Source organism: Argiope bruennichi, chromosome 4 (assembly GCF_947563725.1).
Source record: "Argiope bruennichi chromosome 4, qqArgBrue1.1, whole genome shotgun sequence".
In the NCBI taxonomy this organism is placed as follows: domain Eukaryota; kingdom Metazoa; phylum Arthropoda; class Arachnida; order Araneae; family Araneidae; genus Argiope; species Argiope bruennichi.
In genome coordinates, this window is record NC_079154.1 from 106993718 (window position 1) to 107008709 (window position 14992).

At 28.8% G+C, this 14992-nt stretch overlaps 1 protein-coding gene across 1 annotated transcript; it reads right to left on the reverse strand.

Moving 5' to 3' along the window:
* Window positions 1-515: 515 nt before the first annotated feature.
* LOC129965981 (ras-related protein Rab-18-B-like) lies at window positions 516-14662 on the reverse strand. Its single transcript, XM_056080303.1, has 6 exons — window positions 14500-14662; window positions 9876-9926; window positions 8608-8731; window positions 6975-7099; window positions 3477-3604; window positions 516-2556 (listed from the first exon to the last, which is right to left on the reverse strand). Exons 1-6 carry the CDS (start codon window positions 14543-14545, stop codon window positions 2368-2370), a joined length of 663 nt encoding a protein of 220 aa, XP_055936278.1. The 5' UTR covers window positions 14546-14662; the 3' UTR covers window positions 516-2367.
* Between the last annotated feature and the right edge of the window lie 330 nt (window positions 14663-14992).

A 14992-nucleotide genomic window follows, 5' to 3' on the forward strand; every position in this document is an offset into this window, starting at 1 on the left:
TATTCCGAAGACAGACCACACTGAAATGATAAATGTTAATGATTGCAACCTTATGATGATTGTTACAAATATATGATGGCATTAACGTTATCGGTGTAAAGGGATATCATATTGATTAATCTAATTTAAAAACAATAGCTAATAAACTTTTCCTGAAATACTTCTTCATTCAAAGAATGAAGAATATTAATACTTCGTAAATGATAGTGACATTCCTTGGAAAATAATTATATCATTTTTTTATTTTATTGTCTTAAGAATAAATAAGTGCAAAGAATAAAATAAAAGACTTTTCTGTTAAATCTGCAAAACAAACAAATGAACTATACTTGTACGTGATATAATATGTAATACAAGCAAAAAAGACACCAGTTTCAATTCTTTTTTTAATTGTAATTAAATTTTAATAAATTCCTATTTATACAATGAATATTTATAAATATTCATTGCAATATACAACTATACAACAACTATATGAATATACAACTGCAATATGAAAAATAATGATGCTTTTAAATTCATTTTTATACATTTTTAAAATGTAATTCATTGCATTTTTTTAAGACATGAATAAATAACTGTATAATAATTTTTTATAACTAATTGTAGAAGATAAAACTCCTAGTTTCAACAAACATTTGATGAAGTGAAAGAAAATGCACAATACCAATGACAAACCCAATCTATCCAATTTTAAATATTTTTGGTTTTCCTCACTTGCTTTATAAGAAATATTTTTGAAGGAATAAGTTCATCTGGTTTGTAAATATTGTAATCTGCCAGTGATGGTTGACTGAGAGATCGCTTGGAGTAATCTTTCAGCCAAGAAAAATGGCATCATATAAACAAGGGGGAGAATGAGTGTCAGCCTTCAGAGGGGAGAAAAGAATGGCCTTCAATAGAGTCTTGACCTTCAAAGTGTCAGCCTTCAAAGGAGAGATTCGTATGGTTTATTTTCTTTGTTTGTTATTTTTAAAAAGTTGCAAAACACACACACACACACACACACACACACACACACACACACACACACACACACGCACACACACACACACACACACACACACACACACACACACACACACACACACACACACACACACACACACACACTTCTAAAAACAATGTTATAATTTCAAAAAGGAAGACATATCACATTATCTATCTCATTCTTTGCAATTTTATAATTTCATGTCATTTATATATTCAAAGTACTTGTATAATCCAACACTGTTCCATCATAAATATTTTTGCAATTTTTTTTCTTCTTTGAAACTTAAAAAATATATTCATGTTTGAAGATCAAGAACCAAAGCACTAAAGCATAATCAAAGAATTTGGGGCTATCACTGTATTTTAATTTGTCTTTACAAATTATCTTCTCCAATCGAGTATTAAATTATTAAAAGATAATAATTTTTCTAAATTTTGTATTTTATGTTTAATAAATATATCTTACTGCAATCGACAGCATTTATTTTAAAAAAATTACTAAAAATAAAAACTTTCGTTTTAACATAATACTAAAAGTGATACTTAAGTGATACAAAAACGATGACAGCAGATATTGGTTTAACCATTTATAATTTTAAAATGCTGTTCATAAAATGTTAATCAAAAATATAAAAAATGATTCCAATAAATTCTAGTTTGATAGTCACGCTGGCACATCACTAGTTCCAAGGTTTTCCATTTATTAGCTAATGGCACATTCTTATGAAGGTTATTTAAGCACAGTTCAAAATAAAATAATGACTCATACTGTTCGTTTTAGGATCAAAAGAGTAGCACTTTCCGATGATTTCGACTTCACTAAGGGGTGGTGCGCTGAAAGATGAGCGGTTATTACTCCTCCTAATTCTGCAAATAATCAGAGTTCGTCTTATTGCTAAATGTAAACGTCTCTTCTTTTCATATTTCCTCTTATCTATTTTGACGAAATAAACACCTCCTATCGCATGCGAAAAGTCGCGGAAGGTTTCTGCATGAACAGTAATGATTAAGAAAAATCTATGCACACTAACAAAGACGGCCTTTGATAGATATTTCTCTTAGTGAAATAACAACAAAAAATGCACAATGATAAATATATAAATAACAACAAAAAAAAAGTTAGGAAACAATTTAACTGAAGAGGGTGAATGAAAAAAGGCACCTATTTGACAGAGAGAAAATCATATGATTCATGTTTGTATTCTCAGAATTTAAAAAATAATTTAGGCTTAAAATAAATTCTTGAAAAGAGCTACCTAGAATAATTCGGCTTTGAAGCTCCAGTGCAAATGCAAATGTTTCATTAATAAGTGCAAAAACATCATGAAGTATTAGTAATAATAATATTTTTGATTTGACCAGAGACATTATTCATTAGCAGCGTCTTTTCTTGGGTTTTTCCAATGGTTTTGTTTCGTGTAACGTAATTCTTGCGTCATCTTCATGGACACTTCTTGACGAATGTACTGTTCCATTCACAAACGTATCAACTTCTGAACTTGCAGTTTCAGACTTGGCAGAGGCAATCGACTTCAGCATCTTTCGAGTTAATTTTTCAAATATCTAAAATACATATTATATGATTTTATCTTTTATTAAAACATTAATATGTTTAGGCAATAACTTTGGCTTCATTAAAGCTTTTAAACAATAAAAACATCACAAAAATGCTTAGTATATTTTGAATGCTAAAATAAGAGACAAAAAAAGATTTTAAAACATGTTTTATCTTGCTGTGCTTAAAAGTAGAAAGTACTTTTTTTAATATCTAAAGTATAAAGTAAAATCCTGAGATGCTGAAAACTACGCAGTAAAGAAATTAACCCGCCATGAATTTCATAAGAAATTATTTGAACATTTGTTAAGATTTTTCGTAAAAATATTAGGTAAGATTGTAGTTTCAGAAGCTTTTTATTTATTTATTCTTTTGTTCTTTAATATATATCATTATTCATCATTATAGATATTAAAAAATTCTTAATCAATTTTTTTTAATTCATTTCCTACTCTTGGATGAGATGCAAATTTAACAAAGTTTTTCGATTAATTCAAAATTACATTCTGGAATTATCAAAATAATGAATTGTCATTAAGTACAAATTACTTTACAATATTTCAAGAACATAGAAGAATGAATAAAAATAATTCTTCACAAAACTGCAAATAAGAAACAAATCATACCTGTTAAAAGCGTATAGTATAGATAAGTAATTAATCAATAGTGTTGTTCAAAAATAAACAAAACAGAACAAAAAGACACAAAGGAGAGAGACGAACAAAATATAAAATACAAAAAGAATTGAACAATATATTCCCCAATTTAATTTCTGTTACAGAAAAAGAAGAAGAAAAAAAAAAAAAAAAAAGAACAGAAAACCTCTAAGTAAAATTAGCTTTTAAATATAGATTTTTATAATACAGAATACATATTATTTCTAAACTAAATTTTTCAAAAATAAAAATAAAATAAAACAAAAATTTACCTTGTCAACGTTCTCACCGGATTTAGAACTTGCTTCCATGAAATCCAGTTTATGCCTATTTGCGAATTCCTTTACTCTTTCTACTGAAACTTTTTCTTTACTGTCTGCTTTATCAATCTTGGTACCAACTGCAATGAATATATGCATGGATATTACTACTTATGCTACAGGAGTAAAATTCGTTCGATGCCAAAGAATAATAAAAATTTCATTACAATTTTTTAAAATTAATATTCTTTCTTTTATCTTTTTCATCTTCTTTATATCATTGGAAGATTGTTGCTTTGTTTAGTCTATTATTTACTTCTCAACAGACCACAACTCTTCCGCATTTTGTTTGCTGTGAAACTGAATGCAATCCATAAAGTCTTCAGCAGTTACACTACTGGTCAAAAGTAATGCAAGTTTGAGAAATTTCAGGTTTTTTCAAGAATAAGCCCTCCAAAAGTAATATTTTTTTTCACTTAAAGTGATATTTTCTAGTATAAATGTGGCGGAGAAGTTTCAAGCTATTGTGTCATCCATTATGAAGTAATAGTCTGTAACGATTGCGCTATCTCGGTAGTTTATTATGAAACCGCTCCAACTGCAAAGGATTTCATTTCGTTTGTTGCGCTGTCGAAGTGCGTTCACTGTGCATCGATTTTCAACTTAAACTGTTCATTCCTTTTAAAAATGTGTGAATTACCTCATGAGAAGCGCCAGGCTATTATTTTAATCCATCAAGGAAACATCTCAAATGTTAGGATTGCTCATTGGTGAGACTACAATGAGTCGACTGTTTCACGCCTCATAAAGAGATTCAAAACCGAAGAAACCGTAGATAAAAAGCCTAGAAGTGGTCTTCCGAGGTTACCGTCTAACATGTTGATGTTACATTGACACTATTATGCCGTAAAAATAGATTTGCAAGTTCTGCTACACTTGCAAGAGAATGTATTGAGTCCATGTCTGTCATTGCCAGTCCCAGAACAGTTCGCAGGAGGCTCTGTGAAGTTGGTTACAAAGTACAAGTACCTAGAAAAAAACCAGTACTGACGAAAGCAATGCTGAAAACGATTGGAGTGGGCCATAGTGCACAAAAATTGCAGTATTTCGAAATGGGGACAAGTTATATTCAGCGACGAAAGTCGCTTTTCTTTAATATCTGACAAGCCTGATCACTTTTGAAGTAAAGCTAAGGAGAGCATGTGGCCATAATGCCTGGTTCATACATCAAAACACACAGGAAGCGTAATGGTGTGGGGATGCATGTCATATCAGTCAACTAGATGACGTCATTTAGTACAGGGAACTCTGAATGATGACAAGTATGTTGGTTTGCTGTAGGATCAATTGCTTCGTAATGCTTGTGACATGCTCCTAAGGTAGAAATAGATATTTCAGCAAGATCAAGTACCCTGCCATACATCGAAAAAGGTCAGAGAAATTTTACAATTAATTTTAAATTTCAGTTCAGCTCAGTTCTGACCTCTATATCGAAACTTTCATTATTTCAATTCCTACTATTTTGTTACTACTATTCCTACTCTCTCTATATAGAACCTGTTCAAATTTTCAATCGTTAATAAAATACTTTTTATTTATTCACTCGCGTTCAAATACATTTTTTAAAACTTGTAGTGGATGACACTTGATGTTAATATAGTTTTTTCAAATGTTAATTAATTAATTAAATTCGTCCAGTAATTTCTATTTGGTTGCCAAATCCAAATTCGTCGCCATGTCGCCAAATGGTTACCAAGTTTTTTTTGTCAAGCTCTATTTTGCTACTTAATATTGTAATTCTGTCATATGTATACACATATTTATATTAATTGTAATTATTTAATAAAAAGTAATTTAAATAAAATTTTTTTGTTGTTGACCTGAGTAGGAATTGATTTGCAATTTGTTTAATATATATTACTTGTTTTAGATTAAGGCTGCATTTCCAAAACATGGTGTTAATGTTCTCGCGTGGCCAGGAAACTTGCCAGATTAAAACTCTATTGAGAATTTATGGATTATAATGGGAAAGAAAATAACTGAGAATCATCCCGAACAAAACGATAACTTCAGGAAACAATAATTAAAGTTTGGCACCATGAAATACCGAAGGAAGTGTTACAAAACCCTACGGATTCCATACCAAACAGAGTGGTTGCTGTGACCGAAGCCAGAGGCGACTCAACCAAGTATTGAATGCTTTTCAGTTAACTTGACTCTTTTATTATCTTTCCTTATCAAAAGAACTTTAAATTTTTTCTTCATTTTATTTCGGGGAACCAAAATGGATTCCGATACTGATAACCAGTACATTTTGTTTGTATTTTATTCTTTTTGAAATCAAATATATATATATATATATATATATATATATATATATATATATATATATATATATATTTGTTCAATAACTTTATTTTACTTTGCCATTAGACTAATTTAACATATCGACATAAAAAAATAATTTTAAATGAAAAAATATTGCTTTTTGGGGGCTTATTTTTGAAAAAACGTGAAATTTCTCAAACTTGCAATACTTTTGACCAGTAGTGTATGTCTACATTCTTCCATTAGCTCATCTATATCGTTGCTATCTACCTCTAGCTCTATAATTTTGATCCGAGACAAAATATCTTTGATTCTAGGTATTTGCTGAAAACAGTCGAAGTCGCATTCGGCAATGCTATGCGGCCGAAACTTCTTCCATGAGGATATATTTAAATGATCTCTCGAAATAGCTTCTCAACACAGACTATACAGGCTAATCCAGGACGTGACTTCACGATATTTCCATGTCATTTGTTTTGCGAATCATAGTTCCTTAAATGAATTACTTTTTTACATTTTGCTTTGCTAGCAATGTCGATCACTCAACATAAGAGGCACTCATTAAGTGAGTTTTCACTAGTTTCTTTTTAATGCCTGCATGTTGAGGTGTTTGTTCGCTTAAACTTTTCTTTTTGTATTCTTGCAGAATTCTAATAAGAAGTTCTGGAAACAGTTTTTAATTTTCATTTTAGTTGTCGTTGTTTTTTTTAGAATTCGCGTATATGTATGGCCTTTAGATGTAAAATTAAAAGTTTTTATTTCGTGATAAAGTGGGTTTTGTTATTGATCCAGATAAAAATTTCATAGCATTGCGAATTATATGCAAATCGCAAACGTTTTCCTTTTGTTTTCCTACCTGGAATTCGAATTCGAAACGATGAACTGATGTTTCTTTTAAGATCATTAAAATGTTACTCCAAAAAATTCTTATTAATCAAAGTTTTATATTCAATTTAATTGGAAAGTAAACTTTGTAACACACATGGATATTTGTAAAATATTTGAGAAAGCTAACTTTTTCAGTCTCATTTTTATACGTTTATGTTGGCAACAATGAATCCTATCTGTGTAAATTAACAAAGAAGTAATTATTTACTAAAAGATAAAAAAGATTTTAGGATTTTCATTTTATAATGCTATTTTCGATGAAATTGTTTTAAATTGTATAAAATTGCTACTTACCAATTATAACAGGAGCCGTATCATTTTCATTTCTTAAATCAGATAACCATTTAGGAAGTTCAGTAAAGGAGGCGAGCCTGGTTACATCATACACTAGCAGCACACCATCGGCTTTTCGGAAGTAACTATAAGCAATTAATATAGGTTATATTTAAATTCATATCACTGTTTTATTACTTATATTGTATTTAATATATATAATAATATAATATATATAATAATATAATATAAATAATTTTATATTATCCAAATACGTGTAAACTCAGAAATCATTACTGAACTGAAAAATTGTACTGAATGAAATCTTAATAAATAATAATAAATTATATTAAATTTTTATATGTCTCGTAAACTACACATATATTAAACAGATTCTTTCATTCTTAACTTTAAACAATGGTAGAAATTTACGCGATCAGATAGTTGAGGAAACAATGGAAACGGTTTGAACTTTAGTGCAATAATATAACCATGTTGATGGAAAGCGAACAAAAAATGTTTTTAAAAAAATTACAATCGCTTAACTATTAAACTGGTATTATTAAAAAGGTAATTTTTTAAATTTTTAAACCGTGTAAAATTTATTTTTGTACACTAATGTTTTTGGAAGTTATCGCGAAAAAGGTTCCAAAATTTCCCTTAATTTTTAATTAATTAAAATTTAAAAAAAAAATTACTCCGAGATGCATATTTCTTACCTCCAAGGTATACATGTGCCAGGTTTGGTAGCTTTAGATCAAATGATATAGACAGTAAAACTCCAACACATACAGCATTATTATTAGTATAGATTATTAAATGGTAACAATCAAACGCAAATAAATGTGAATATTTTTACAGGTGCATTAAATCCAAGCTTGGCGAAATTAATTAACAAAGCTGCAAAATATTATTAGAAATGTTTCGGAAAGGGTTTGCTACGTCCTCAAAAGTTCAATTCAGAATAGGAAAGAAATTAAGAAACAGTTTTCAAACAGAAGGTTTAATCGAGCGCAAAAGTAGGCTTAACATTCGTCAGATGGTAATCGCTACGACTTGCTTATGAAAATTGATATTCATATTTTTCAAAAGAATTATGTTACTAAAAGAATTATGTATTAAAAGAATTACGCTTAAGACTTAAAAAAAGTATCTTTATAATGGTATCGATATCACTTTCATATAATTTTTACTTTAATAATATTTTTCAAAATTCAATTGGATACACAATCTGTTTTGAAAATTTATTCGATTTTGGAAGATGCAATTTCATGCACATTCACATTTAATATGTCTCTATGACGTCATTTGACTCTGCTGCTATTGATATTTAATAAACAGTAAATCAATTTAGAAACTAATCATTAATAATGTTTTGTAAGGGAATACAAGAATCAAATATTGTAATTTTCAAAGACGGTATCTATTGTGCCTCTGATATGGCTGTCTAGATTGCCACCAATTATTCTTAAATAATTTTACAAATAGTTTTTGGCTATCGGTTCGCATGGTTGGCGAGTTTGTTCTTTAAAATTCATTTTCTTTTACTAAAAGAAGAACGAATAGAAATAATTGAATTAAATTACAGATAAAAAGATAAATTACGAATCAGGAACCAAATTTTACTAATATGTTTATGAAAGTCTTCACCTACTTTCTGACAATGGCTCTGAACTGCTCCTGACCAGCTGTATCCCAGAGAATGAGGTCCACAAGTCTTTTATCGATATTTATTTTGGCTTGAAGAACGTCCGCAACGACAGTTGTGGGGGTATGTGCTAAGATAAATAGAAAGATATTTTAATGGCACGTCAATATGCTAAGTGATTTAACATTTGATTTACATGTTGGAAACATCATGGAATTAGAATTTATACAATGAAACTTTCCATGGCTTATTTGGTGTAATAATGGTAGCACTTTAATAAAAATTCAAATTAATAAAAACTGTGTTTCAAAATTATCGAAACAGAAAATGATAATTTTTCAATTCAAAAATGATTTTGAAGGTTCCCTTTAAATATCCAACAATTTTTAAAAAGAATATGTAACATATTAATAAACATAAATTTTTTTAAATATTTTTATGCGGGTAGAGAATTCACACTAAAAGTATTCTAAAATGGTTTCATTTATATGGCAAAAATGCTAAATAAATTGAATAGTAAACATTAATTAAATTAAAGCAATTTAAATCCTTTCTAATTTATCATTCCACTTTCAGTTATTAAATTTTACTGAAATGTCTTTAATTTCCATAGTTGTATATCATATAGTATCGTATTATCACAGCAGTAAAATACAGTTTTGGAAGCTTAAAAGAATAGTATCTCTGCTAAAACGAAGCGTGAAAAACGCGTCTGTCGGCAATATAAACGCGTCTGTCGGTCGAAAGCAATATTTTTTAATGTTTAATATAAGAAGCTATTTTAGTTTATATTGCCAGTTTCTAGTGGGAAGGAGATTCATTGGACAGATATCTTTTACGCATTTTAGGACTCAAGTTTGAACAAATTAAAATGATGCTGCATTATTACAATATTTCGTTTACGCACGTAACGAACATAATTTGTTATATAATGGAATGGTAAATATGTCAACATGGCGCAATTTGTGTGAAGTCATTAACTGTGATGTCATGGTTACATAAGTTTTAAAAAAGAAACTGAACTTTCAGAATAGTTATTGATATGATGAATGCATTTTTTAATTTAAAATGTTTTTGAAATTGATAATGAAAAAAAAAAAAAAAAAAAAAAAAAAAGACACGAATTACGTATTTCACAAGCAAAATATTTTTTAAAAAGGCTAATAGTACGAGGTTGCAAAGCAAGTTCATTCAAAATTCATGTGTCTATTTAGATAACAAAAGTATTTACGTATATTTTCACAATTAAAAAATATATAATGACTTTTCCTTACGATTGTATATCCTTTTTGCGAAGCGTACCAGCAAAGATGATTTTCCTACACCTGGAAAACAGAAATATAGAAAAAAAAAATGAATTAAAACTACACATTGAGAATTACACTGAATATTAAATATTATTAAGTATATTCAATAATTATTTATGAATTACCTAGGAAAAAATGCATCTAAACTTCATAAATCCGCTTAGTCGGTGAATTCCGGTATTTGAAAGTCCTAGGTAATTCTTCGTGCGCGAAAGCAGAATGAAATCGTTGTTATACTCTTTTTCACGAATTATTCTTCAGCTCTAAATTTCAACTATATATCCTATTAACGGTGAGGGTTTTTATAAAATAGGACAATTTTGAGAAAATCCGGCCTTATAGGACTAAACTATGCAATTAAAAATAACTATCGAGCTCTTCCAAAAACATTTTTTTTAGATTAAAAATACAAACAACATTTAAAATTTAAAAAATTTTAAATGTTATTTTTTTTAGACATAGTTAGATAAAAATAAATAAATAAATTTGTAAGACTCCTAAGAAATATCAGAACCATTTCAAGATGTGTCACAGTCATAACAAACGGAACTGCGAATTCAATTAATATCTGAATATCTTGCATTTTCTTTAAGGTTGTTCTGCAAAAATTGTGATATAGATTCTAAAATAAATTTTTGTGCACAAATTGATTTGTGGCATCTGGTCCTGAATTGATTTCATTCGGAAATTTAATATGTTAAACACTATGCCATCGATGACTGCCACTATGCTTTCTGTTCAGACAGCGTCCATTGTAGATGAAAAAGAGTATACGTTTCGTTCGGGCCACTTCTGTCAAAGCCAACTGACTATTTTTCTTTCGTACTTTGTCAGTTCATCAGTGATTGAAACATACTTTTCTTCCAAGTCGCGTTAATCACCAGTGTCTCACAGTGTACTTTCCATTCAGCCACATCAGTCGCTGGCAACTGACTATTTTAATTTCGATCTAGTCAGTTATTGGTGATTGACAGTATACTTTTCGTTCAGGCTGCGTCATCACTAGTGACTAACAGTATACTTTTGCTTCAATCAATTATTATTACGGGGATACTTCATTTAAAAATTCTTTTCTTAGTAAAATTTAAAAATTTGGGAACCATAAAGAATTTTTCTGAATATTACTTGTTAGCAAAATATTTTAATGAGAGTTCTTAAACTGTATTGGAACATGGACCACAGACAATTAATTAAAAAAGACAGGAATTGACAAGAAATAATTTAGAGTTAATTTTAAAAGAATATAGAATACAAATTCTGATAAATACAAACAAGAAATATACCATAAGTATTCCAAAGTATTACATGCAATTTTTTTCGGAATTTTGCATACAGTTCCAACCATTAGTATATCCTCTTCTTTCTTGCTTAGTCAAATAAAAGGATACGTTTGGTGTTAATCATAACTTCAGTGAAGAAAAATCAGCATGCAATACCAGCCTCTATTTTAGACAGATTGAATCCGAAATTTGATGTAGATTTACAATTTTGGAGTCTATACAACGTACCAAATTTCATTTATCATACCCCATGTTTTTTTAATTATAGTGTTCACATGCACACAAATAAATAAATGGACAGTCGACTCATTTATAAAGTCTGTGTTTAAATACAGATATACAATTTTGACGAAGGGGAATGTACATAATTCATACACTTAAATTGTAATATTAATATAGGTATAAAGAAATCCGTGGAAAGCCAATTTATTGATGGATTTATTTTAAATTACACTGCTGATTTCTCTCGCTCTCTCTGTATATATATATATATATATATAATTTAATTTACGATAATTTTACGTAGCACAGAAATTGCTGTTATTACTTATTGTCGAATGGCATCAGTCGTACAAACCATAGTACGAATTTCAAACTACTTCAATGAGCGTTTCTACAGCAACATTGAATTAAACACTTCGTTTAGGTAATTAGTGGAGGTGAAAATATTACTAGAAATGTTCTGGAGAGTATTCGCCATGTAATAAAAAGTTCATTCATTCAGAGGAAAAAAAAGATATAATAGAAATCAAGAAATATGTTTCAAACTAAACTTAAAACTTAATCGATTACAAAAGTAGGCTTAACCGTCGCCAGATAGATAATCGCCTAGGAAATAGTTGTTTATATCTTCCAAAACAATTATCTTACAAAATTGATTTTTTTATTACCCTAAAAAAATCAATTTTTTTAAAATAATATAAATTTTATTCCGTACAATTTTTCTTTAATTTTAAATAGCATTTTTTAAATGTGATAGAAAGAAGTATAGATTAATGTTATTTAATGGCAATATATATACAGAAGCAACAATGTAGAAGAAGCATGACTAAAATATAAATTATTTGCCATTACATAACACTAATCTATACTTCTTTATTTTGTATTTTCAAATAGGAAAACCCTTTACCCCTTTGCGCATGTACACCAAAACAAATAAAATGAAAGATGGAGTGTTTGCTTTTTATCTATCCATTCTGTAAATGATTATCTGCAGAATAAGATGGTATTGTAACAGCAATTGATGCACGAAATTGAAATATCCAAATCACTATCTCTACTACTTATAAAGATAATGTGTGTCTGTCTGTTGTTATGTGATGGCACTTTATAGCTAGATGGTTCGACCAACACCTACGAAATTTCGCATTGTGCGTATGCGCAACTTGGAATGATTTTTTTGAAATTTTAATTATTTAAAATTAAGCGTATTTTTAGTGTTTTCCGCGATTACATTCGAAAATAATATAGCCCAAAAATAAATTTTATGCTGTTGCAAAATTTAAGAAAATATTTTCTTAAATATAATTACTAATATATTTACTCGATTACTTAAATATATTACTCAATATTAATTTAATGGTGAGCAAATTTTTTTCTGCGGTTTGATAATTAAAAAATAATCAAACGGTTAAATTGTTGCCTAAGAATTTAAATCGTTTTCGTTGTTTCATAAAATAATTAATCGCTTGACTTTTTTCCTTTGTTGAAAGTTAAAGAAAAAGGATTCTGTTTAATATTTGTGTTGTTCACAGGAAAAAATATGTAAAGCTATCGTGCAATGGGGCTGGTTTCCATTAGAAAGGTCCCTGAACAGAATTAATAGACCATATGAAAGAAATTAAAATGATACTGTTCTAATGTCTGACAATTTGAGATAATCATGGGCATGAAATAGATTTAAGTGAAATAAAATATAACCAATATTCCTCACATACTAGATGGTCCCCAAAGGAAATAAGACGCTGTTGAAAATGACAAGCGGAGAAACGAACTAAAAAAAACGCATTTAAGGGAACAAAGATCTGGAATTAAGAAAAAGTTTCGGAAATGTGCTTATCTTACAGTTTTCGTATCATTCCACAGTAATGCAAAATTATCCAAAAAGTGCTTGCTGATTTATGAAATAAACTCTATATTTAACTAATGAAAACAGTTAAAGAAAGAAAGGATATACACTGTTTTTTAAAGTCTATGCAATTTTTGTCTATGTGTTAACCCACAGAATTACGAATATCAGATGTTTTTCGTCAGTTAGAAATTCTAAGATCCAGGAGAAAATATTCGAGTAGCCAATGAATTCGATTTAATTCGTTTGAAATAGAAATGATCCAATGTATAAGCTAATGATAAGAGTACATTTTGATTTAAACGGTGACCACTATTAAAACGACGCCAGAATAGCGCTAAGTTGCAAAGCCTAAGTCAAAATGCGTATATTATTGCTACTAGTTATGCTACTTTTGGCTTTTTTATATCACTTGGCGGTTTATCGCGGTCGCAGAGGAAATCAAATTGTACCTTGATCAGTAGAAGAATGATAATTATTTTATAAATTCAAAAGAAATCAAGAAATCTTTTAATCCAAAACAATTCTCAGTTTTTATTTAAAGGCAAGTTACTCAAGATGAGTCCTTCATGCAATTCGTTATGAGATAAATGAGTCAACTTCTAAAGAATACTATTGGCTATTCATAAACACCAATGCGCATGCGTCGTCCCTCCTCAAACTCTGTTTACGTTAGCGTACTATTTAATACATAATAGCTATTCATAAATATGCATCGTATATTAAAGGAGCATTGACTGATAGTATTAGCCTTTGTTGCCATAAATCTCAAACATATGCATGTACATTCAAGTTCAAAAGACTAATTTGATGAAGATGTATAATAACAATATTATTTTCTTCGGCCGTTGGAAATTAACAAATGTTCAGAATTATTCAAGGTGCATAATTTTCGTTATTTTAGAGAACTTATTTCTATTTTAAAATAGATAAGGAAAGATTTAGTCTTATAATCTGCACGATTATTTTTCTCTAAAAATAATATTTAAATAAATATGCTTAGTTCCTATTTCATTAACTATCAAACGTGAAGACTTTTGCTAACTTTTAATAAATAAATTTGCTAACATTTAATAATTTTAATTATTAAATTATTTTAATTTTGCATATTTCAGATCAATAGATCTCATATAATATAATGCATGAAATTAAACAAAGTCTATAGGAAGTAATTTTAAATGGTAATTCAGCTATTGGAAAGTACATTTATAAAAAATGAAAATATTACGAAAACATTACTTACCCATTTCCCCAAGTACTACAACATTTAAACGGCGATTTTCTGTCATCTTGGAAGAATTATTAAACCATCTATGAGACTGAAGAAACTTTAAAATCACGATAAATGAATCGAGTATTAACGTGTTTCCTTTTGAAAGGTGTGGCCTTGTATGCAAACGTGAAAGTGAAACTGAACTGAAGGACAGAAGAATCACAACGATTGTGATAACAGAAGTTTCTTTTTTTATTGTTGTTGATTTAAACCGGGGATTTAACCGTTTCCTTTTTTTTCATTTGTATCTTATTTTTTTATTGCTTTATGTTTGAAATATCAATTACTAGATTACTTCAGAGAAAGATTTTCTTGATGCGAGTAGATTTTATTTTTAGAAATATGTTGGATTTTTTTTTAAAACTTAACGAAGCAAATTCAATTGTTATTTCAATCTGCTTTGAATCTAATTTGTTATTCTGTCTTTAATAAGTCAGTTTTGCTATTTTGTAATACACTGGTA